The sequence below is a fragment of the Crocodylus porosus genome, unplaced genomic scaffold (genome assembly GCF_001723895.1).
Source record: "Crocodylus porosus isolate Cpor-Errol unplaced genomic scaffold, CroPor_comp1, whole genome shotgun sequence".
Lineage (NCBI taxonomy): Eukaryota > Metazoa > Chordata > Crocodylia > Crocodylidae > Crocodylus > Crocodylus porosus.
Window position 1 is genome coordinate 10,251,295 of NW_017728950.1, and position 24,651 is coordinate 10,275,945.

The following is a 24,651-nucleotide window of genomic DNA, read 5'->3' on the forward strand; positions in this document are numbered from 1 at the left end:
TAGGCTACTAAAAAGCTTGTGAACTGTGTCCCTATACAGATTCCACCTACACTTATCCTTGAGACAGACTAACCAGTTTAGATGCCTAGTATACCTTAAGTGACCTCTGATATAAAACTATAATGAAAGGGAGTGTAAGACAGCAAGAAAATATTAGAGAAAAAGAACATGGAGAATATTTTTTTTCCTGAATTGGGAACGAGGGTATATAAAAACTCTACTGTTGGGTCTTCAGCCTACATCAAGAGGCCTGAAAACAATCACCACCTCAAGAACACAGACCTCTGAATGGCTTCAGATCTACTAAAGACGTCAGTTCACATCATGTCTTTAGAGTCAAATGATGAAGTCTTTTAGCTCTATTCCTGCTGTCAATTACCAAGGCCAGTCTGCTTTTAGGTGCTTCTTATGAATTAACACAAGGATTAAAATCAAACACTTTTTTATTTACCAAATTGTTAAAAAGCAGGGTTAGTGCTGTTGCTACACTGAATTTATTCATAGCTTTGAGTACCAAGAATGCATTGATGATATGATTTGAACATGAAAAAATGCCAGCTCCAAGGCTGCGTCCACACGAGCATGGACGTTTGTTTCCCTGAAGACAAGAAACAGCAGCACAAGGAAAAATGTATTCTCCATGTTCTCTAATATTTGCATGCTCTCTACTTGTGCCACTGTTACTTGTCCCCGGGGAACACCTGTGCCCCTCTGGCTTCTGACGCATGGCAGGTTACCCCAGGTGGGGTAAGGGAGGCTGGGGCCAGCACTGGGGTGGCTCCAGCACCTTACCTGAAATCCTAGGGCTTCCCTGGGGCTGCAGCAGCAGCAATCCTGCCACTTGGAGCCTGGCTGGCAACTGGAGTGTGGTTTGCCAGTATGCAGCCCAAGGGGCTAATGCAGAGAGAATTAAATGCTTCTCAAATTAAAGGCAAAGTCTCATAACATCAAGCCAAGCTTCTTCCTTAGATAATTACCAATGATTAGATCATCACCACCATCTGAACAAATTAACAGGACGATAGAGAAGGATGGCAGGAGCTTCTCAGACCTTCCAATGGTTCACAACCCATTTACATTTAACAGGATGTTGCTCAGTATCAGCACTGTGAGGTGTGCTAACATGATTCACAAGATAAACCCAAATGTTTCAAATGGGCATACATAGTGTAAAGAACATTCTGACTGTTGTGGTCTTTCTTTGCAACAGAAGAGTGTTCTATAATTTTTCTGTACTCAAAAAATAAGCAGAAACTAAGAGCTGGCATTTTTGGAGGAATGCCTTGAATCTAATGAGGGGTACCTTAGATTCTAAAAATTCTGAGAACTGCTGCATTAAGTTGTGCTACGCTAGGTCTAAGCAGTCCTGTATTTGTCCAGGAAGGCGCTTTGCCTTGCCTTCCTCTTTTAAACTGAGCCCTTATTCTTCAAGCTAAAAATAATTAGTTCCTTCAACCTTTCCTCATATAGTTTGGCTTGTTTCAACTAAAAGCTTACAGGTACCCTTTCCTATAAAGCCTAAAATTGTCCTTATCTTTAACTTCTGTTGTTAATGTTTGTTTACTAAATAAAACTGTATACTTGTAAGCCAAAACTGTGCATGTTCTTGGAGTCTTTTGGTATGCTCTGAGCCAGGAGTTCCTAAACTGTGGTACACTTACCCTGGGGATATGCAAGACATCTCTGGGGGGGGGGGTATGCGAGAGAAATGGTGTAATGGTAGATTGAATTTTCTTTATAATACTAATTGGCATTTAAGGGGTTAAAATATAACATGTATGCCGGTTGGGGTACATGGGCAGCTTGTAAATCTGGAAGGGGTACACAATAAGAAAAAGTTTGGGAACCTCTGATCTGGCAAATAAACGCATGACTAGGGAGAATAGCATGTAGCCCATAACCACTTTAGGTAGGATACCAGCTTAAAGAGATATTTTCAAAAGGCCTATAAAATTGGCTTTTCCATTATATAAAAACCGAACTCTTTGAAATCTTATTTCATTTGAGGTCATGTTTTATTCTTCAAACTATTACAACACTGATTGAGATCACATCGGGCAGTTATACATGCTCTGGGAGTGTGTGCCTATGTGTGTGTGGATGGGGGACTTTAATTAAAGTAGCTTTAATTAAAGCACCCAGAGCATCTCATGTAGTATCATCTATCATTGTCCCTGTGCTGAGAAACAGTGGTAGGGGTGCTTTAACTAAAGCTTGTCGAACGAGCTTGATTAATCAAGTCTGCTCCAATGTGTTCTAGTTACAGCGTGTCAAAACAGCCTCACTGCTGGTGGATAGGCATCTCATCATGTCCTAAAAATGTAAGGAGAATCTAAGCAATTCGAATATATTCATATTCTTATCTATGCTTTACCCAGACATTCCCTTCTTCTGGGCACTAGACAGCTGCAAGGAGGGCCAGGTTCTTATTTTGGGAAACCCAATGAGTCATACCAGTGGCTCGAGGCTCCACCCAAAAATCTGGGAACACTTAATTTGCTGGGGTACCCCACATAAACAAAATCCCCTTCTTGCAAGCAGTATAAACACAAAAGAACACACTTATTACAGAAAATAAAGGCAAAAACCCAAAGGAAAACACCAAGTACAATTTAAAACACTATTAAGTACAAGACAAAGTCTATAGGTTGTACCCTCTTGGCTTCACCCCTGCCCAAGGAGTCCAGGACTTGGGGGCTCCCCAAAGGGTAGTTCTGGGGGCCTGCACCTCTATACCTGCCCTTCAGAAATGGGCTGGAGAGGGGGTCCCACACTGGAGAGTCATAAGAGCTGCTCCTTGGGTTTGCAGCACTGAGGGAGTTACTCAAGAGCGTGGGTGCTTCTGCATTGCAAGGGGTACTGTTGCTCCTGAGGAAGTGATAGAGTGCGAACCTCCACTTCTGCATGGTGGCTTTGAGGGTTTAACTGTGGCTTTCATCAGTGAACTGTACCCCAAAATTCCTAGTCCCAATCCCAGCTCTGCTGGGGCAGAAAACTGCAAAAGAATTTGGACACAGGGTAAGGGCCACACCACACTGAGGCCTGGATCACCAACAAAAAGTGCCAGGTCTCACCCTGACCCAAACCATGCCAGACTCCACCCTGACCCAAATCTGCCAGCCACCCATACAGCTGGAGTTCAGCCACACAACTAGGCTGACAGAACAGCTGTGAAACAGCAGAAGGGGCCCAGGCCTATGTGGCTGCAGCCTGGATATTTCATCTCAGCTACACCACTACGCTGCAACACAACAATTACAAAGCAATAGAGGAGGGACAGGCCTATGTGGCCAATAACTGTCAGGACTCCATACCTACTCCATTTGCTCCAGGGATTAATATCCCCATAGTATTATCCCACTCAAAACTCAGGGGGAAAAAACAAGGAAAGAAGAGGGAGAGAATAGGGATCCCAAACTCTGAGACCAAATCTCTCCCTATACCTGAGACGTTACTTTCACATAGCTTTAGCTCCAGCGAAGATGGGGAGAGACCACCCCAATGGGGAGCAGTTTTTCTGGCTCCCAATTCAGCTTTGTAGTTCTTAGCAGCCCCAGGAAAAAGAGAGACAGCCTTAGTTAAGTTGTTCTGATATACCTCGCATTACTTCACCTAAGCCTTGTCCAATCAGGCAGTGCCAGGCTCCAGACTCTCTCTTACTCAATCTACCTAGAGGAGTCTTTGCTTCCCCTGGCCAATCAAGTCAGAGTATTTTAGTATCTCACAAGCTACAAGGCTTTCTATGTGAAGAGCACATGGCCAGACCAACAGGGGCCATTCTTGCCACATGGCCAGGCCATGTTTTCTCCTTAAAGCAAACGGCCACAGGAGAAGAGAGGGAAAAGGGGAAAAAAAGAAAAAAAAGTAAATGCAGAGGGAAAAAACCCCATACAATGCACAACCAACAAAGACACACACCCTGCCATACACAGCACAAGTGTGTATGGGCTTTATATATATTATTAATTATCATTAACATATTTGTACTGGGTGCCTTACAAGCTACAAAAAAGATCTTCTAAACACTGTATATGACAGAAGATAAAGATCAGAGACTCAGAAGAGAAAATAGAGATCAGACCATAGAATCACAGAAAAGTAGAGCTGGAAGGGACCTTCATAGGTCATCCACCCCCTTCCTGAGTTACGATCATTCCTAACCAAACCATCATATGCAAATCCATTGTCCAACCTCTTAGCAAAGTTACACAGCCACCTCTGACACAACACAAGACATAACCTGCCACAGGTAAACCTGGGAGACCATGGTGGCCAATTTCCTGCTGCTGTAAAGGTTAATAGCCTCGAGAGATACCAGGAAGAGGGCCACAACCCCTGCTACAGATGAATACAAAAATCCCCACAGTCTATACCGATCTGACTATGGAATAAAATTCCTTCCTGACCCCAAATATGGCAATGGGTCTGATTCTGAGCAGAGGGGCAAGGTCCCCTAGCCAGGAACCTTCAGGTTTAAGTCCTGAAAGGAGCATTGGCATAACCTGCTCAAAATCCCCAGCTGCAGCCAACACACAATACGTCAATGAAGGTATAGAAAAAAAATGTGACATATAGCTGCACTGGGGGTGGGGAGGACGGGGAGGATGCAGGGACAGGAATATGTGGAAGGGAGTGGGAGCAGGAAGACAAGAATTCCCTCCTGGCCCCATGTGGCAACCAGCAAAGCCCATAAACATGGGAAATACCTATAACAGAACACGGGCATAGATAGCTATGTCTAGATCAAAAACAAATTTTGAGAACTTAATTTTGAAGTAACACGTAGATCTGGGAACTTCTGATTATGGTGAGAAAACAGAGCCTCTTGCACATGGATTAACTAACCTATTTTTATTGTGACTTATTTTTATACCAGCAGTATTTCCTGCCCAGAGGAGGGGGGCTAGACCCAATGATCTTATGACCTAAACTTCTGTGAATCTGTGAATCCCACCCCATGGCTGTCCAACCTCTTCTTGAACACCTCCAATCCACCGTTTCCCTAGGCAGTCTATTCTGCTGCCTCAGTGTTTTCACTTTTATAACAGTATTCTTAGAATGTTTGGGGTTATGGAGGCCCTTGGATTAAGTGAATCTTGATATTTCTTGACATCTGATATAACCTATATGTAATTCTAAAGGAAAACCCAAAATAAAATTTGAAACAGGAAATTTTCTTTGCTGCACTCTCTTGGTTAGACCATCTTTCCCTGCCCTTTAGATCAGATGCTTTACTAAAAAGATTTACTCATATTTAACACCAAACTTTTGTCACACAAGAAATGGATTAATTTTTTTTCTTACTTTTCTTTTATTAAGAACCAAAAACAAATACAAGTGACCTTTGATATTTTAACATTTCAGCATGTGGGTAGTAGCAAATCATGGTAAATGGCTGAAAAAATTTACTGGAGACTTTAAGTGCTGCCAGTTAAATCAGGATTGCAACAGAAGTTCATAGAAAGCCAAAGTTCTGCAACAACATTACTCAAAAACCAGAGCACTGAACTCACCCGAGTTTTATTCCTCCAGGGTGAAAGTTTCTCTCTCTTCCAATTAGGACAATTAAATTTATGTTTATTCTGATGCAATATGTTCTCCATCTACTGCATCATCATCACAGTTCAACAGCAGTTGAAGTTATTTAGACTAATAATGGGAAATAAGAGTTATTTGAGGATATAAAACAATACTTGTGACATGACTTTTTAAAAGCTATGATATAATGTATTACTTATACAGTGCAATAGAATACAGCAATGTACAACTGGAAAAATGTGCAAACTAAAAGGAGATTTTTCTTTCAAAAAGGCTCACTGTACATTCATCCTAATGGCAAAAATTAATATATTATACAATGAATTTCATAGTGTAATACAGAAAGAGTGTAGCAGGGGAGATTACAGCTGGAACGTATCACAAAACAGCTGGTTTTTCAGGAGGTTTTTGAAGGAGAAGAGTGAGGGAGATCTGTGTACGTGTTGTAGATGCTGCTCGAGGCACATAAGCAACTGGGAAGAAGGTGAAATTTGAGGGCAAGCAAAGGAGACAAAAGGGGCAGTTATAATGATGCTATGCCAAATCAAGATAGCTAAAAAGGGTCATGGTGGAGATGAGGGAAGATAAGTACACAAGACTATAATGTTTCCATGACCTCTGCCCTTTTCATTATGATCTTTCCCTTGAAGTTTCTTAAAAGTTGTCATAATATACAACCATGCTACTCTTTCTTAGTAAAGATCACAGCTGTGTTATGACAGGAATTGTTTTAGTGAAGTTGACTAGATAACATTCACATCCTGGACTTTAATCTTGAAGGCCAATATTTTGTAGTTCTACAATTATATTCAATTGTCAAGTTTTACTTCTGGGCCATGATCTCGTTATCTGTTATTTGAAACAACGTTAAAGTCTACTTGATTCTTATGTGACGAATCATCCACATAAAAGCAAACTTGGCTGTTTTACAACATAAGCACAATGACACAATATAAAACCTATACTGAGGGATGCACTCAAACTTTATTCTTGAAAGATATTAAGCTATTCTTCTCAAGCTACATACATCACAGTTTTAGCTCTAGTAATCTTCACAAGATGAAAAAAAAAAAAAAAAAAAGCAATCTGAAGAATAAATATTATGCTCCATTCAAGAAACAGGCATGAAGGCCAGCTTAGGCATTTATGGAACTTATCTCACATTAGTTACTATTATCAGTATTCTCCTATGGCAAGTGTTGTATGCAAAGATGACCCAACTTGGGGAAAAATACTAGAATATCTTTCCCTAGTGTAAAAGAGGTGAAAATGATATTTGTTGCACCATCTTTAACATATTCAGTGCAATTACACTGATAAATTAATTTCAACAGATTTCTTATTTCTGTATTAATTTCTAAATACACCAGCATTCAGGAACAAAGTACAACATGTATGCAGTTACTTGGAAGAAATAACTAGGCCCCATCCCACATACCAGGATCTGTGTATTTAGTGTTCCTAATTCCTGACTGTAATCACTGCAGAAATACTTTCATTGTTCAAATACTGTAACAGGTAGGAGGAAAACAGTTTCAAGGGTTTAGAATAGGATATACACTGAATAAGATATACTTTACTTCAAGCCACATGGGCTCTGCTACTGTCCCTCCATGTTCTAGAAATCTTATTTCACTGGGGGAAAAGTACCAAGAATACAAGATTTCCTGATAATCCAGGTCTGTCCGAGACTCATTGGTAGGGAGCTAGAGATGGTATGCAGCTCTGGTACTGGAGATAATTCACAGGGGCTGCATCTACATGAGGCATCGATGGCACAGGTAGCCCAATACTACTGTGCAGTAGAGTTGTGCGGCAACAACCATGATACAATGCTACTGCACAGTTGTGTCATGAAAAAGGGATTTTGTCAGCACTACTGCACAGCAACTCCGGTTACTGCACAGTTGTTTTGTACTTGTCTATACAATAATTTAGTACTACTTTATACAAGTACTAAATGACTGCGCAGTAGTGACTGCACAGTTGTGTAAATGCAGACAGAGCTATGAACACACGTGTCCTGCGGTTCACAGGATCCGAGGATCACATTCCTGCTTTCTTTTCTGGCGGTAAGGGCAAACACTGCTCCCTGACCGAAGAATGTGAGAGCAACTGGCAGGGGAATTTTGCATGAGGAACATTACAAGTTTTCTTCCCTCTACTTCAAAACTCTTCTCTCAGGATTTCTGATTTTCTTTACCCATTTTTATTAAGTCATGGTAAGAAGTAACATTGGTCCAAATCATTTAAAGAGGTGTTACATTCATTTTATGATGTATCCCTTGCTTATATTTTATTAATTCTCAGTTCAGGATTATCAGTTTTGAAAGGGATTTCAGTGAAACTGTAGAAGGGTTGTCCTTTCCCTCAAAACTATTATTAAGTTCCTTTTTTAACTGTCAAATACACTGGCCTCTGAAGTAACTCTAGAGACAAAAATAAATAATAATCCGTCATCTGGAAAGGAAATATCTGAAAAGGTCATTGCTTTTCATATGGCCTTTCATCGTTACACAGCTCCTTCTAAAAGTGATACCACATACACTTAGCTTTCAGTTACACTGAGTTCCTAAAATTTAAAATGATAACACAAACAAGCAAAAAGATGACAGATAAGGTATTTAAAGTTACAAGTGTAAACTTTCACATATAAGACCCCAGAACCAGAGGGGAAAAAATGGATATTCAGAAATAAATATTAGGAATGAACAAATAGATCAACAGAATCCCATCAGCATCAGGGTAACAATTTTGATTTAATATTTTAGCAGCTAGCATTTCTAAAAATAATATGGGAAACTAAAAGACCTGAGTGAGAGTTTACCTAAACTTCCTGGGGACTCTAAGCCACCTCACTTTACATGTCTACATTATGACAATATACCTATCTGATTTATTTACCAACAGTATACACACTATGGAATTGAAAGTGTGCAAAGACATGTAAGTGCATGTGCATATCTTTGAGAATCTGGTCCATGACTTATAGTTTCCTGAGAGCAGGGAGCTGAGAGAAAGTAGAAGCTAACAGGAGGTCTGCACCACATTTTATCTCCATCCCAACCCAGATACAAATATAGGAACATAAGACCCTGAAGGAGCCTCCTGGACTACTGATGATCATTTACTCAAGTACCCTCCCAAATCCGCACACACAATGACACAGCACAATACCAGAAACACCAAGAACAAAAGGCAGCCAACGAAAGAGAAAATCATCTAAAGTCATTGCCAATCTGACCTAGGAAAACATTATTTTCCAGCTCCATATTTGGGGCTCAGCATTTGACCCAGCAGAAGAGCAAGACTAGCTAGGAATGCTGGGTTAACCTAGTACCAACAGGAGCATAAGCACGTATCACTCAAAAAAGCCCCATCCACCATGATGGCCAATGTTCCCATCCTTCAAAGAGAGATGACTCCCTGCCCCTTTCACTACTGAAGCCAGCAGCATTCATGTGAGGGGGAAGAAAATCTGCCTTGGCTCTTACTGGCAAACTTGAAGCACTGGATTACCAGATACCTAACATGCCACAAGGCAGTGCTATATCCCATTGTTTGGACTACAACTAAATCTAAATATCATACACACTGTTGGTTGAGACAGAACTCCCTGTCCTTTCATATCATACATCCCATAAACTTGTCAAATTTCTTGTTAATGTGACTTAAGTTCGCTGCTGAGACAACTTCGTTCAGAATACCCATCCCAAAACTTCACTCTCAGACAGAAATCTTTCAGTTTTAAACCTAAATTTGCCACCTGTTAATCTGTAGTTATTTAATCCAGTGCCAGTGTTGTTTTTTAGCCTAAAGAGATCATCTCTGCCCTAATACTCACATGACAAAAGTACTTGTAAAGTATAATCGCACCCCCTCTTAAATGGTATTTAGTTAAGCCAAGTTCCTTCAATCTTCTTTTATAAGGAAATGCTTTCATTCTCTTATTCATCCCAATGACTACTTTTTGTTCCATTCCAGTTTAAGTCCATGACTCTTTTAACAGTGGCCTGACTTGTACACAATATTCTAAATGGAACCTAACCAGTGCCTTGTGCCCCCATCTCTACTGAATATATCTGGCCTAAAGCTGGGTGCAAATATGCAATGGAACATTTCCATGACTGAAAATGATTCCTGGAGAGGGAGAAGTACAGATGCTCAGTCTGCAACAAGTCTCTCCAATGCTCCTTATGCCTTTCCAAGACTGGAGTGATCCCAGCCTGGAGAAGGCATGGGCTGCTCCATTCCCTGTGTTCCAGGGGCAGAAACTCCTATGCGAGAAGCAAGCAGAAAGCTACACTGCTGCCAGAGCGTGGCTCCAAGAAGCCAAATAGAGGGAGTAATGGGGAAAATTCTGTGTGCCTCTCACACCAGGAATTTAGACAGCCTCCCCAAGTTCAGGTCCTGGCCCTGTACAGCTTCCCCTTGCTGCCCACACTGTCCAGCTGGGCAGCGTGGATGATAATTAAAAGCCAGTGGGTCTGGAAACCATGCTTGGGGAAGCTTTTCTTAAACCGGATCCCAGCCCTGCTGGCTTTTAACTTACCACCGCAACGTTTTAGTAAAACATACAGCTTAACTGTTTCCCTTTTAGCCAACTCCCATCCTCTCCAGCATCCCAATTTCTCATTAGACATGGCATCAAAAGGTTTGTTTAAATAGGTAAATTAAGTTTACTGCATTGCTCTTATCCAATAAGTATTTTGTCATAGAGGGATATTCCATTAATCTTCCATGAATAAACAAACCCATATTGGGTTTTGTTCTATCTTCCATTGTCTTTCACACCTTTGACTATTCCTTTCTTCAGCATTTGTTCTATTTAAATCAAATTAACAGACCTGTAATTGCCTGGATCCTTTTCTCCCCTTCTTACAAGCAGGAACTACATTTGTAGCCCTCTAGTCCTATTTATGTCAAGGAAATTGACTTGTCCAATAACTACATTACTTTAATTTCCGATGTACTTATAAAGAGCTGTACCTATTTTCAAGTCTGAACATAGGGATTTATAATAGCCACTCAACACAATCTTTTAAAGGCCTTTTTATTATTTCTTCTTAATGCGATTTTATTTCAAACACATTCTTTTTTTCTTTATGCCTCAAAAGGTTCTGTGCTGCCCAACCTTCTCCTTAACACAGAAAAGATCCCACTGAAGAGCACCTGAGCTTCTAACACTTTAAGCATCATTCCCAGCCTATAATAATTGTTCATTATCTTTGTCAGCAAATATCTAGACATTTAATTTGTTTCTGCACATGAAATGATTAATGGACTCTTCCCTGTTTCTGCCAAAATATTCTTTAACTTCAAGTCTGTGTCCTTTATCTTTCATCCTGGTAGAGAGCACACACATTTTTTGGTTTGTTCCATTTGACTGGTCTGGCAGTTTTACTTAGGAGTGAATCTCCAAGACTCCTATCTTATTTTTCCTGTGGTTTACATCTCTCTGATCTTTTTTCTTTTGTTCCTTCTTCTAATCTGCTACTTTTGTTTTTGATCTGCCTTGATGCTTCCTCTAGCTGTCTGGGGCTGATATCACCTATACACTCCCATCTCTCTTCCCCTCTTTCAGGACTAACTTCTCTTTTCTTCTCCTTTCCCAGTCCACGACTGAAAGAATGAACTGCTTCTACACTTCATCATCCTCATTCCCCTGTCTTGCTTAGACTCTCTAATGAATCCAATAGTTGCTATCCTCTATCTTTTACGTTTTAACAAACAATTTTGTGGGGGGAAAACATCAGGAAAGAAAAAGGAAAAGGAAAAGAAAAAGAGGAAGGAAGGAAGGACGGACGGACAAGCATACACAGCTATCAAACCAATCTTTCCCTCAAACTCCCCTGTTAGTTGCCCCATCAGCTGAAGACTGGCATAGACATAGACCTGCAGCAAAAGAAAGCTTTTAAACTTCTGCTCAAAAAAGTTCCTTGCACAGATTCAAACTCTCAGTGCTTCCCATAAAACAGAGATTACAAGTATTACCAAACAGACACATACATTCACGCCAGTTCACTAGTTATGAGTGAACTTATCCTTGCTCAAAACACTACCTCTCAAACTATCAGTTACTTCTCACTAGTTGTTACTTTTTTGTAGCATGTTCTAAAGATCCAACAAATCCTATGGCAGTCTCAGTTATTAAAAACAAATCACCTGTTTTTAGAAACTATTCTGCAATGCACGTAAGTTTTCATACTTGAAAATACTCAAGAAAATAGGTAGAGCCTTTAAATTTTAGCCTCTATTTCCACTGAAAATATACTGAATAAAGCAAGGTGCTTAAAAAGATCATTAAAAAGCACATTAGTACTAGTTAAAAAGAAGACAAACAATGCCTTTTCAACAAAGCAACTTTGGTTATGTTTGTTTTGGGGAGGGTGACCACACATCCTGGATGCAGAGCAGCAAGAGTTGTGAAATAGGAAGCCCTTACAGGTAGCAAAATTGCCCTGAAATAGATTAGTTAGCTTGATTAGTTGAATGACCTTTCAAAAGGGGAGATGATTGTTAACACCTGTGAAGTAAAGAACAATGGGTCATTAACAGGGCACTGACTTCCTTAGCTGCCTGAATAGTAATACCAGAACTTTACCACTGCCCTGCAGTCACCTGGCCTCTGCTTGCGGCAGCACAATTGATTTGAGAGGGTGGAGGGAATTTCCTGAATTTCACATTGTACCTTATGGTCTATGCTCACTCTAGTTTTGGGAAGTATTATGACATGAGTCATTCGTCATGGTAACTAGATGCAGAACAAAATTCCACCTGAGAACATGAAGAAGTGAGAAACTGGAAAAGTGAAAGATTGTTCTTTTGCTCTTTGCTCTCAAGGCTTTATCATCTAATTCTCCTTACATCTCAGTTTTAATTTTAACATAGTGTCTTTCTGAAGTGCACTTTGTAACATACTCTCACTTTTATCTCTGCCACCCTTTTCCCTTGTATCTGTTTCCTTTTCCAAACCACTCATTAATATCAGGCTTCTTTATGTAAAAGAAAACCATTTCTCTTTTGAAATTGCTCCTCAAGATGCTTCTTCGGTTAAGTCCATGTAAGAAAGAAGGACATGCACATTTTGTTAAAAATGGTCTTGAGAGTAAAGCATTTCTGGTAAACCGATGCACTGTACATATGTATGGCTACATAGCATAAAGCAGTGCTGTACAAAGATTCCGGAGATAGTCCTGAGTTTAGAAGCAATATAGCCACAATGGGACAATATTCTGGCTGGGATAATTAGCGGGGATGAAAAATCTGTAGTGATATTACTTGGATATCCAGTTTAGCTTGTTCAGAGTTAACTCAGGGATTCTGCTTACAAGTCAGTGATATTTGCTCTCTCTCTCCCAATGAAACAAGAGCAAATCTCCCTTCTAAAGTCAAAACCAAACCTTACCTGCATTTCTTGACAAAAGGAAGCAGCTGGTCCAAAAAGAATTTGACATTGCTCATCTGCAGTGTATGTAATTCCTGGCAGTTTGGAGGGAATAATCACAGAATTGAGGCTTTGAGGATTTGTCTGTAGCAAACAGTTACTGGCCTTTGACCTGGCAAAATACAGAGATTTATAATATGCTAAATAATACTAGAAAGGTTTACTATACTTTATTATACTATAGAGATAAATGTTTAAAGTAGTGCTGTCTAACTGGTGGCCAAGTCACTTATGGCCCACAGGGGTTAAATTGTAGCACCCAGGCTCCTGCTTGCCTGTCACTCCCCATGCTGCTCCAGCAATAACAAGAGCCAGAGGCTCCTGGCTTCCTGCACCTCTGGCTGCTGCTTTCTGCCCCTGCCAGGGGGCAGAGCACTTACAGCAGTGTGGGTGACTAAGAGTGAGGCTGGGGTGCTCAGTTCAACAAGGGGTGAAGAGAACAGGGGGCAATCACAAGTGGATGGTGTATCAGTGGTGTGTCTGCAGACATACAGTGGAGGGGGCCTGGGTACAGTGGGGGTGGGAGGTCACAGGCCCACAGTGCAGCGGTGGAGGGAAGGTATAGGCATGCAGTGCAGCAGTGGGAAGGGGTGTCTATGGGGTGTGTGGCTCAGGGGGGCTATGGCTTCCCCCCACCTGTGTGGCCTGTGGAGCCTGCAGCCCCCAGCTGCTTGGAGATTGGACAGCTCTGATTTAAAGCATTATTGTGTTATCATTTAAAGAAATAGCTCCCTATAGATTAATGAGACAAAGTAGTTACCAGGAAATAAAAAAACCAGTTAATCTTTTCAAGCAGTTACAAGAGCTACAGGAAAACCTTGGAAAATGTTTCAGTCTGATTACTATATAATTTAATTGGCTAATACTGGACGGTTCTAATACATACTTTTGGAGCTTATTTCCCCCCACTGCCTCCAGACATTAAGCATATCAATCTTTTTTTGTGTGTGCATCTGATTACTTTTGAGCTAGCACTGAAGTTGTACACAATTTTTTTTTAAAGAAAAAGGATACAAAAGAAGAGATGAAAATATCTCATCCTACAATACCCCCAAACAATGCAGGTCAGGGTTCTACACTGGCACATCTACAATGGTCCCTTTTCTTGTTTCTTCACTTTACCAGTGCCATACATGCATTAGGTTTGTCTATGTGTATGTGAACACACAGAGTAAAGTCCTCCCACTTTTTGGCCTAACAGTCTCTAGTGGTTAGAGAACTTGCCCGCAGAACAAGAGACCCAGGCCCTAGGACCCCTGAATGGGCTTGAAACTGCATTTCCCACTTTCCATCAAAGTGCTCTAACCATCAAATGACTGCCCAGACTACTTTCTATCCGTTAAAATAAAAAGGATTACATTACATTACATTACATTATGTTCTTTAGTAAGTTACCTGAGAAATCTTTCTAGATCTTCCCTGCTGCACCGGGACCATGAAACGTCACCAAGATTCTGGCCTTTAATCCATTCTCCTGACATGATATGGAGGCCATCTGCACAGGATGGATGGTCATTATCATGATTTATTCCCATGCTGAATTTTGCAGGTATTAAAAACAAAACACAATAAAACAAAACAATTTAGAGAATCAGTGTAGCAGAGAGCTTTTCAAAAGTTTTATGAACAAGTCTGTTTTAAAAAAAAAAAATCTTTACAGATAACTATGAGAATAATATATACTTGATAATATATATTTGAATAATATATACACTTCTTGATTTTAAAAATACATTTTATAGACATCTCTCTCACAGTTGTAGGGACTCTGGCTTTAAAACTAGTACTAAGATATTTACTTCTATGCAAATGATATTTGCAATGTGAAAGAGAAGGCATATTTTTAATGATTGCTGTTGGTAGCAAGGAAAGCATTAATAATTTACAAAAGTAGCTAGTGAATCTGTTCACTTGTTTTAATCCTACAGTTACTTAAGCATGCTTTTTGTTGTCTGCATGCATGCAGTAAGTCAAAGATCCTATTTTTAAAAAAATATTTTGATCAGGGGCATTAGGTTAACGTCACTTATAATTTTAGAAATTAAGTTCAGAGAATTGGCTTTTTACTACATTGTATTTGAAAAAAAGAGCAATGGAATAACTTAAGAAATTTGCATTATGAAGACACAGCATCTTCAACACAGTGAATGCTGCCACAGGGCACTACAGTTCAGTAGCCAGAAAATTCTGCTAGTTCTGACTACCATTTTGAATTTACCTGTTAAAGATTCTGTGACTTAGAAAACTTACCTTATTGTAGACAATACTCAGGGGTGAGAGAAGGTAAGTCAAAAGTTCCTTTTTTAAAGAGTTCGATAGTAGCTACACAGTAGGGGTGTGCGAATCAGGCCCTATTCGATTTGGATTCAGATTCAGATTCAGCCCAAATCAGGGACAGTGATTCAATTTGTTGATTCAGATCATTGTCCCGAATTCAGTTCAGCCAAATCTGAACCTGAAGATTCAATGCTGATTCGGATAATCAGCAATTCAGCCATAGATACATCTTTAAATATTTTTCTACATACCTCAAGGTACCAGCACAGCTTATGAACGCTGCAATGCTGGGGCGGATGGAGCATCCCACAGGAGTGTGTGGGGGCCCCCTGCGTACTTGGTGGTGAACCTGGAAGTGGACCAGAAGTACTTCCGGTCCACTTCTGGGTCCACCGGGCAGGGTGCAGGGGGCCTCCCCTGTACTTCTTCCAGCTTGGCAATCAGTGGAGGAGACGACCCTGGGTGCCCCCCCAGACCTAGGAGGCATCAGTCGCCGAGCTGGGGAGTGCAGGGGGGCCCCCAGCATGCTCCCCAGCAGACCCAGAAGTGGACCAGAAGTACTTACGGTTCACTTCTGGGTTTGCCATAAAGCACACGGGGGGCCCCTCTGCACTCCTGTGGGAAGCCAGTCTGCCCCAGCATCACAGCATTCATGAGCCACCTGCTACCTAGAGGTATGTAGAAAAAATATTTAAATCTGTGTCTATATCCAAATCACCAAATCTTTCCGAATCTCTCTGAATTGATTCAGAGGGTTCTGATTCAATTCAGAGAGATTAAAGGGTCTCCTGATTCTATTCGGATCTGGAGATTCAGCCTCCGAATTGGGCTGAATCTCCACCAAATTGAATCAGGGACTAAAGCTTTGCACAGCCCTATTACGCAGATACACATCTTGCTGGCATGTGAGAAATAAATAAAATACTTTCAGCTGCTTTTGAAGACTTATAAGTGATTCTGAGTATATTTTCCAGAGCACTATATCCAGAATAGTTGATGGCATTCTGCAGTTTCTTCAGGACTTAACCAAACCATGTAATCCTATAGCAGGTGTTGGCAGCCTTTTACTACTATGGGTTACTTTTTGCAACACAGCCCTTGCTGCAGGTCACAGCCCTTGGAACTGTGCCCTTCCCCCAGTGATCAGTACAATATGAACTACCTTCTTGTAACCTGTAAGCATTTGTGTCAAGTATAAAGAAAAGATCATTTTATGTGATAAAGTGATTTGTGTCAAGTATAAAGAAAAGATCATTTTATGTGATAAAGTGATTAAGATCTCTAAGCAAAGGATTAGCAGATTTGAAGAAATAGTAGTTATTTTCCGTTTAGGCTATTTCAATGGTAGGAGTGTTAAACAGACTCCATAAACCTCATATACCTCTAGGAAGTCGTAATTCTCTCTATACATACTTCATTAGTTCAGTTCAGTATCATTATGACAAAGCATGACTATATTGTCTATTTGGAAAAAGAATTTGCTTAGTGGCATTACAATTTCTCTGTTCCAGATAGCTACTTCTAAAAATATTGTGCATGATGATGTACTGAATTCATTGGGCAACTTTTAACAAACATAAACTACTGCAGAATGGCTTAATGGAACACTTTTTAGTTCACACTATTGTAACAGATTATAGGACAAAACCAGAAAGGAACAAAGAATTGGCAGGATTCTAATAAAATATTAGGCTTTTATATGAAAAATGACATCATCCACCATCATACCAGGTAAGTGAAAAAAAAAAAGGAGGAGGATACAAAACCTCTAGAGCAAAACTAACCACTATGAATTCAGGAAGAAGCTTCCTATCAGCACATTATTTCATAACCGTTCACTACAGGGCTTTTGCAAAATTCTCTAAGGCAGGGGCATCAAAGATATGGCCTACAGTCTGTTTCACTATATGCATTTCTATCTTTCTGGGAAGTGAAGGAATAAGAAAAAAAATAAAGAAAAGAAATCCCCTATGGTATAAGTTAAAGGTTTATGTGGCTACAGGAAAATCTATCTAAATGGCATCACTGTAAAACAGGGTTAATTCCACAGCTCTTTCCAAATTACTCTTTCCCTCCTAAGTCTGAGCTAATAACATCCAGAATTACTAACATTTTAAAATAAAATACTCTTCTTATGGGACTGTGTAGTATGGCTGTCTGGCTCTTTATGAGGAGACAGATAGCCCTCTTGTGAAAGCCCAGCTGGGGGCACTTAGCTTATCAAGAGTATTCCTCTAGCACAGGGGCAGGCAATTATTTTGGGCGGAGAGCCGCTTACCCAGTTTTGGCAAGCTGTCGAGGGCCGCATGGGTAGCCCCGCTCCTTGACAGGTGCCCCACCCCCTGGTAACCATCTTGGGACCAGTGTCTCAGGGCCAGTGCCGGTGGGGGCCAGAGTGGGGTGCAGGCTGGCAGGGGTCTGTGAAGCTGGGTTGGGCTGCACCAGCAGGAAGAGGAGGCAGCTGGCCCAGGGTGGCAAGCAGGGCGGCCACAGCTCAGCCCCAACGGGTGAGCCCAGAGCTGGCATGGGGCTCAGGCTGGCCGCAGGGGCAGGTTACAAGCTGGTGCAGAGCACGGGGGGGAAAAGCGGCCCCTCGCCCGCCCCATGCCCACTGCCCCACACTGCAGCTGCTCACAGCCCATGTGGGGCTGCCTGTGCCTGCTCAAGACAGCTGCATGGTCTGCAAGCAGATGCAGCAGGGAGCATGGGCGATGGGGCAGGTGAGGGGCTGCTTTTTCCCCCCCGTGTTCCGCACCAGCTCCTTCTCTGCCTTCTCCCCCCACCCCCACTTACCTGAGGTTCTGGCGTGGGGCAGCCATGCGGTCTTGGCTGGGGGGCAGGGCCAGGCAGGGCCCTGGTGTTGTGGGGTCCTACTGCCCCTGGTTCCTGTCATTTTTGACAGGAACCAAGGACAGAGAAATATTAATTTTCAAAAAATTTTAGGGCCTTCAGGCTGTATTTTGCCCACCCCTGCTCTAGCAGCTAAAAGCCCAGATCATCTACAACCCTCTACTTGACCCATGGGAGTGAATGTCCTCAACTGTGAGGAATCACTGACAATGATGATGAAAAGCCCAGGGAGGGAAGCAGAAAGTGGTTAGCTGGGAGAAAGAGCAGTCTTTGGCTAGGAAGCCGATTGATGCCCTGATAAGCTCACTATATAGGAAGGTGTCAAAGGTTAGGCCTCCTCCTGTGACCTGAATAAGAGCTAAAGGTTTTGATTTGCATGTTTGTTTTTGGTGCAAGAATTATTGTTTATCTTAAGAGGACTGGCTGAGGGACTTCCAGAAGAGCAATGCCAACCTGTGAGGCTTCTGTCTGCTTACAGACTATTTTTTGTTAAGATAACTGGCTGAGGGGCTCCCAAGGCAGCAGGCACACCAAGCCACTTATAGGTTGGTTTAATAAATTCTTTATAAAATCTCCCATGTGGTCCGTTGCTATACAAACGGTCTCCAGAAGCCCTTCAATTTAGGCATCCTATTGGTCCAGACTCTTTCAAATTCCCTCAGCCCTGGTTCACCTCTCAGCCCTAAACTGCCCACTCCTGTGAACTCTTCTAGTCCTTGTTTAGTCTTCTTTTCTGCCCACAGTAGAGACTCATGGGCCATGTCCAGATTAGCATGGATGTGCAGTATGTGACACCACAATCACACCTGCAGTATCACTTAATGCACATTCAGCTGTTTTCCGCACTGCAAGGTAGCAGCACAGGGGTGGGACTTTGACCCCAGAAGATCCCAGGGTCAAAAAAACCTATGTAAAAAAAAAAATGTGAAGTGGTGCATGTGGGGACAGCGTGTGCCACCAAAACCCGGAGCCTGGCCAGCTGGAGCTGCATTCTGGCTGCCGGCCAGGCTCTGAGTAGCAGGATCGCCACTGTTGCAGACCCAGGAGGCCCACAGGACCCCACATAAGGGTGCTGGGGCCAGCACAGTGTTGGTCCCAACCTCCCCTACCCCACCTGTCAGAGGATGTATGGCACAGGCATTCCTGGGGGACAAGTAGCAGAGACACAAGGTGTGCCACTGCTTCTTGTCCTTGGGGAAACAAACATTCATGATTATGTGGTCACAGCCATGAGGAGCATGTAGTCCTCCCAAGCCGCTCCTTGCTTCAGTAATATACACTGCCAGAAGTCCTTGCTATCACCTCATGTCTTGGAAACAACAATATAGAATACTCTTTTCTGGACAGCAGAAAAAAAAAAACAAGGCAGAAAAGCACCTAGAGAGCATCTCTGAGTATTGGCATGCCGACCTAAATTGTAATGAAAGCAGAATTTCCTATTGATCAGATTGATGAAGGACAGCTCAAATATCACTTCTGTACTCAGCTAGTAGGGACAGCAGAGCAAATTTACTTAAAGCTGCTAGACATCCCCTAAAGATCATATTGTGTACCTATGTATATATTTATTATTTTTCAGTAGAAAGATATCAAGACAGTCAAAATATCATGGTGTTAGGCAGATCCTATCTAGATAAATATATTCCATTTTGGGAATTAACTAATCAACAAAACAAATGTGTATCTTAACAGTCAAATATAAAGCACTAAAATTATCGTGAACAAACCCCTAAATATTCCCCAAGATATCAACTGTAGGTTTTCAAGGGTTAATCAAAAATATCAAGACTACATGCAAATTAGATCCTTCTAATGGATCATTCTCCATTAGAAATTACTACTCTTACTAGTGCTTAGAGACAACAAATCAGAGGACATTTCCTCAATAATTATTTTATAACTTTTTATAATAGTAAACTATTTTATTATACATCATTAGCACATATTAATAATTATCAATGCATTAATAATTATTGGTACAATGCACAGTAAATATATTCAATTATTTTGAAACGGCTTGGCAATTTCAGAATTAGAGCAAAGCATACACAAATACTTGCTGAAAGATTTCATTCAAAAATATTTACTTAATTGCAAAAGTCTTTTAAATGTCATCCTCTGTTAACTTAATTAATTGTATGCCTTAATAAGATATATGTTTGTTTTAAGCCATAGATCCACAGTATATTCCTTGTAATGAAAGCCAAATGTGTCACATCAAATTACTATTTGAAGCTGAATTATTTTTGTCTATAAAGTCAATCTGTTTTGCATTGTCTCTGAGATTTCCTTTTCTTTTGCAACTATATTAAAGTACTGTCACTTAGATGTACTGGGTTACACAAAGACTAAAGAAGAGTTCTCAACGCTAAAAATAATCATTTAAATGAAACGACAACGTAAAGGGAATTAATGAAATCATCCTAGAGGGACCAGATAAGATGAAATTACTTAAATGCATTGTAAGCAGAGGAAAGCGAAAAAAGAGAAGATGACACAAAGATACTGATTCATGATTACTTTTCAGTGTGGGCAAAAAGGAAGAGATTGCTCAGAAAGGCCCCAAAGAACTCATAAAAGATCTTACTTTCAACACTGAAAAGGTACAGAAAAGGGGCATCTGCTGGCAGTAGACTATTGCCTCAGGAAGCTTTTATTTAAAAAAATACAGGACCATGCTGTTTTAACCTGCCCAGACAAAAGAATTCCTGAAAATGATGATTACTACCTTTGATCTAGCTGGCTGTTTAAATATTCAGCGGCATTACATTACATGAAACTTCCTTTTAATTAGGGAGGGATGTCTAAACTTAAAAACAGTAAAGTAAGAGCTGTTTCAATATTGCTTTTACACTAACTATTGTAGCAAGATAATTCCTTGACCATTTTTCTTCTCTAACAGTCTTGCAAGAATTTTGACTTCTTTCCTCTGGAACATGAGCAAGCTCCTGGTAGCTGGGGCCAGACTGAAGGTCCTTTCTTATATACCTGGGAAACTGCTCAGCAGGATCTCTCTCTTCTTGAGAAGAGGAATTTTGTGTTAGGTACTTGTGTATTTCCTACTCTTCCTACCCTACATGCCAGCTATTCCCTTTTCTCCTTGTGCAGGTTACAGATCCCCTTTCTCTTGTCGCCTCTAGCAGAGCAGCAGCTGGCTAGTGACAGACAGCTGCTACTCCTCTAGGGCTGACTCAAAGACCTTCCTGACTGGAGGAGAGAAAGCCAGACATCAAGTAGTCTTATATGGAAATCCTTCTATACTCTCTTATCTTGGAGTCTTATCAAGACCAATGGTCATTTCATTGTACAAGAGGGTTTTTTTCGTGTGTGCAAATCTTTTATTGGACTGCATAATTATATACAGTTGGTCCAAAAAAAGACATATGTATTGAAAACACACACAAAAAACAAAAACATCCTTGCCCCTCATGTTTCTTGGATCATCAGGGATACAACACTCTAACCCTACAACATCTCATTGTAATCTTTCCCATTTCAGAATTGCTGAGTGAGAAAGGAACCCAGAGGATTACATATAAAAAAAACCCATAAAAGCAATGGCTTTCAACACAGTGGCCATTGTTTTCAACAGATCAGGTGTGAATAGTCGGCTTTATTCATTCTGTCTCATTCTAGACTATTCTAGACAGAATGCTAGGATGTCAGCTAAATAGTTCAATTTATGCCAGAGAGTGTGCATGTTTTTAAATCATGTAACCCTAGCCTGTTCTTACTAAGCAGTGAATCACTTAAATACAAAAGGAAAGGTTATATTTTCAAGTGTTAAACTGAAACTAATTGCAAGTTTTCTGATACCATTAGCATTCCTGAGCTATTTCATCAACCACAACTTTAGTCTTCTTTTGTTTGTAACTGAAAACAAAGCAAACCCTTTTGTTCATTCTGGTTCTATGGCACAACTATGGGTGAGCAAGCCAGGCAACAGGCCCAAGTGACGATTTAGAGGGGGCACAGAGATTGCTTCTGTTGTTTATGATTTTCAATTATTCCATTATTCCAAAATGATGACAATATTTCTTTTTACCATTGTGTAGCTTTTAGGCACATGCAACTATTGATGAATTACATAAACACAGCTTTCACACATTTGGGATTTTCAAAGTGGAAAAAAGCTCATAACAAATTTGAATGATACAAAGATTCTGTACCATCATGAAGACTACAAAAAACCATGAAGAATGCTGGTGACACTTATGTTTTCATTACACTCAGATGAAAACAGGAAGATCCTAACAAAAATGCCAAAGGTATATGGTATATCTTGCTGGATAAAACATTATACTGTAATACCATTACATTGAGCAAACTGAAAATATGTCTCAAAGTGGACAGACTGACTGTAATGTTATTTGTACACAGAATCTGCTCAGAACAACTTACGTGGCTGAAAGAGCCAGACAAATTCACAGAGTCACTTATTCAAAACAAGGTAACTGTGGGCTCTTTCTGAGGACTTTTCTGGAAAATGGTTTATGATTATGATAGATAAAACAACAAACTTCAACAAAGAACAAGTGCTTATATGTAAAATGTAAATTCAAACAATGCTTCAAATTTATTATTCTGATTTCAACCCATTGCAAGCCTGCTGTCAGCATACAGGAAAACTGCTGAAGTCAATTCAGAAGCATCTCCTTTTATTCAGTCAACTGCCTGTCAGCTATTTTCTGAAAGGGGAATGTTGATAACAATAATTTTGACTGTACCAGCAACCAGTGCTGTAAGTTAGCTCAGTTTCAGTGCTTTATGTTGTATTAAAACAAGGTTTCAGTCCACAGTGGGGTAATCACAGTTCAACTATTGCATATGATTTTACATGTACACAAAGAAAAACTAATGACTTACAGCTAACAGCTGCAGAACAATCCATTTCAAGATACCCAGGGTGAAGATCATTGTTTGGGTCTTTTTCTTTTTACTCAAGTTTTAAAAAGTAATGCTTTAATAAGTAGCTTTGTAGCATGACTACATTTGTCTATTTTTAATAAACTGAGATAAGGAAGCTTCTGTTCCATTCCTAGGATACTATTTCCTTTATTAATGCAGTTTCTTGATTTTGCAGGGGAGGGAGGTGGGCTAAAACTCCTGAAGGCTCCATTTGTCCACATACATGGCAGATTATCCACCAAAGATCTCCACAAGGGTGACTGCACTGCCTCTGCCCTGCAAGTCCTTGGCCAGAATCCAAAACATTCACATACTGGACTGTATTATCCTTCAGGGAAGACCATTTTCCTTTCCATCTCTTAGAGAACTTTTAAAACACTGTTTTGGATACTTTCACAAAAAATCTTTGATTGAAAACCTCTTCAGTTCATCTTCCTTCTGACTGGCAAGTGAAGAGAATCCCCCTGTATAGATACCAGAGCTGAGCTCTATTTGCATAACAAATTAAGGCATACTTTATTGAGTAAAGATTCTTATAAGTATATAATATTGTATACAATATTGTATGGGTATAAATTAAAGATATATAATTAAAATATATAAAAGATTCAGATATACCCAAAATCCAGGTAAGTGAGATTACAGTGAGAACAAATGAAACAAACACTGAAAAATGTCACAAAGTTCTGTTTTTCTGTTCCCCTAAAAGAACTGCCTGGTATATAAGGAGTTGGAAGAGGGGAAAACCCTATCCAACTGTACACTAAAAGGAATGAAATTCCAGAAGACTTCATGATCACTTTCTCTTAAGTTTCATGCTTCAATAAAAAAGTTTATGCAATAATCCGCAATTCTTCTTGATATTATTTACGACAGAATTCATGGCTTCCATTTATGGCAAGGCAAAGAAACATAATACACATCAAGTCAAATATTGTTTCTATGTCATGACTTATTTTCTGCACTCATTCTGAGCTATAATTCTTTTAAAGTTCATCTTTGTCCCTGGTCACCTGTAAACATCATCTGTAAAATGTATATGATAAGCTGAGTGAGGATATCAATTAACAGATGGTCTCTTTATAAATCAGTGGGCATGTCTACACGAGACACTTAATGCACAGTAGCCTACTAACATGCTGTAGTAGCATGCCAGGCAAAAACCATGCTAATACACTACTGTGCAGTAGTGTTAGGCTACTGCACAGTAAGCACCATTAAAAACCCATGCGCTGGCACTACTGCGCTGTAACTCTGGTTACTGTGCATTTAGTTAGTACTTCATTAAGCAAGTACTAAATTAAATACACAGTAAATACTGCATATTAATGAATGTGGAACATGCCCTGTATTACATATAAACATTAGGGCAGTTTTTTTCTAAGGTCAGAATGCTGTTGAATACAGTACATTAATACAGCAAATAGACCCATCTTTTTACATGTATGGTGCATTCACAACTGTATTGTATAAATAGCAATGGCATTAAATACTGAGATTTAGTTTCAGGTTCCTATTTTTATTTCTTTACTTTCCTGACAGATGGGAAAAAGCTTTCTTTACACTATTTTGACATTAAAAGCAAGTTCAAAGCACTGGAAGTGGAGAATCATGATTTTTTGCTAAATATA

At 40.3% G+C, this 24,651-nt stretch overlaps 1 protein-coding gene across 2 annotated transcripts in view; it reads right to left on the bottom strand.

The window, feature by feature from the left end:
- The window catches only part of ADAMTS19 (ADAM metallopeptidase with thrombospondin type 1 motif 19), a 258,326-nt gene that overhangs the window by 87,069 nt on the left and 146,606 nt on the right, over window positions 1-24,651 (bottom strand). For both annotated transcript variants that reach the window (XM_019555261.1, XM_019555262.1), the window contains exons 9-10: window positions 14,381-14,521; window positions 12,947-13,097 (exon numbers count right to left, since the gene is read on the bottom strand). In XM_019555261.1, coding sequence (XP_019410806.1) covers window positions 12,947-13,097; window positions 14,381-14,521 — 292 coding nt within the window. The remainder of the gene's footprint in view (window positions 1-12,946; window positions 13,098-14,380; window positions 14,522-24,651) is intronic.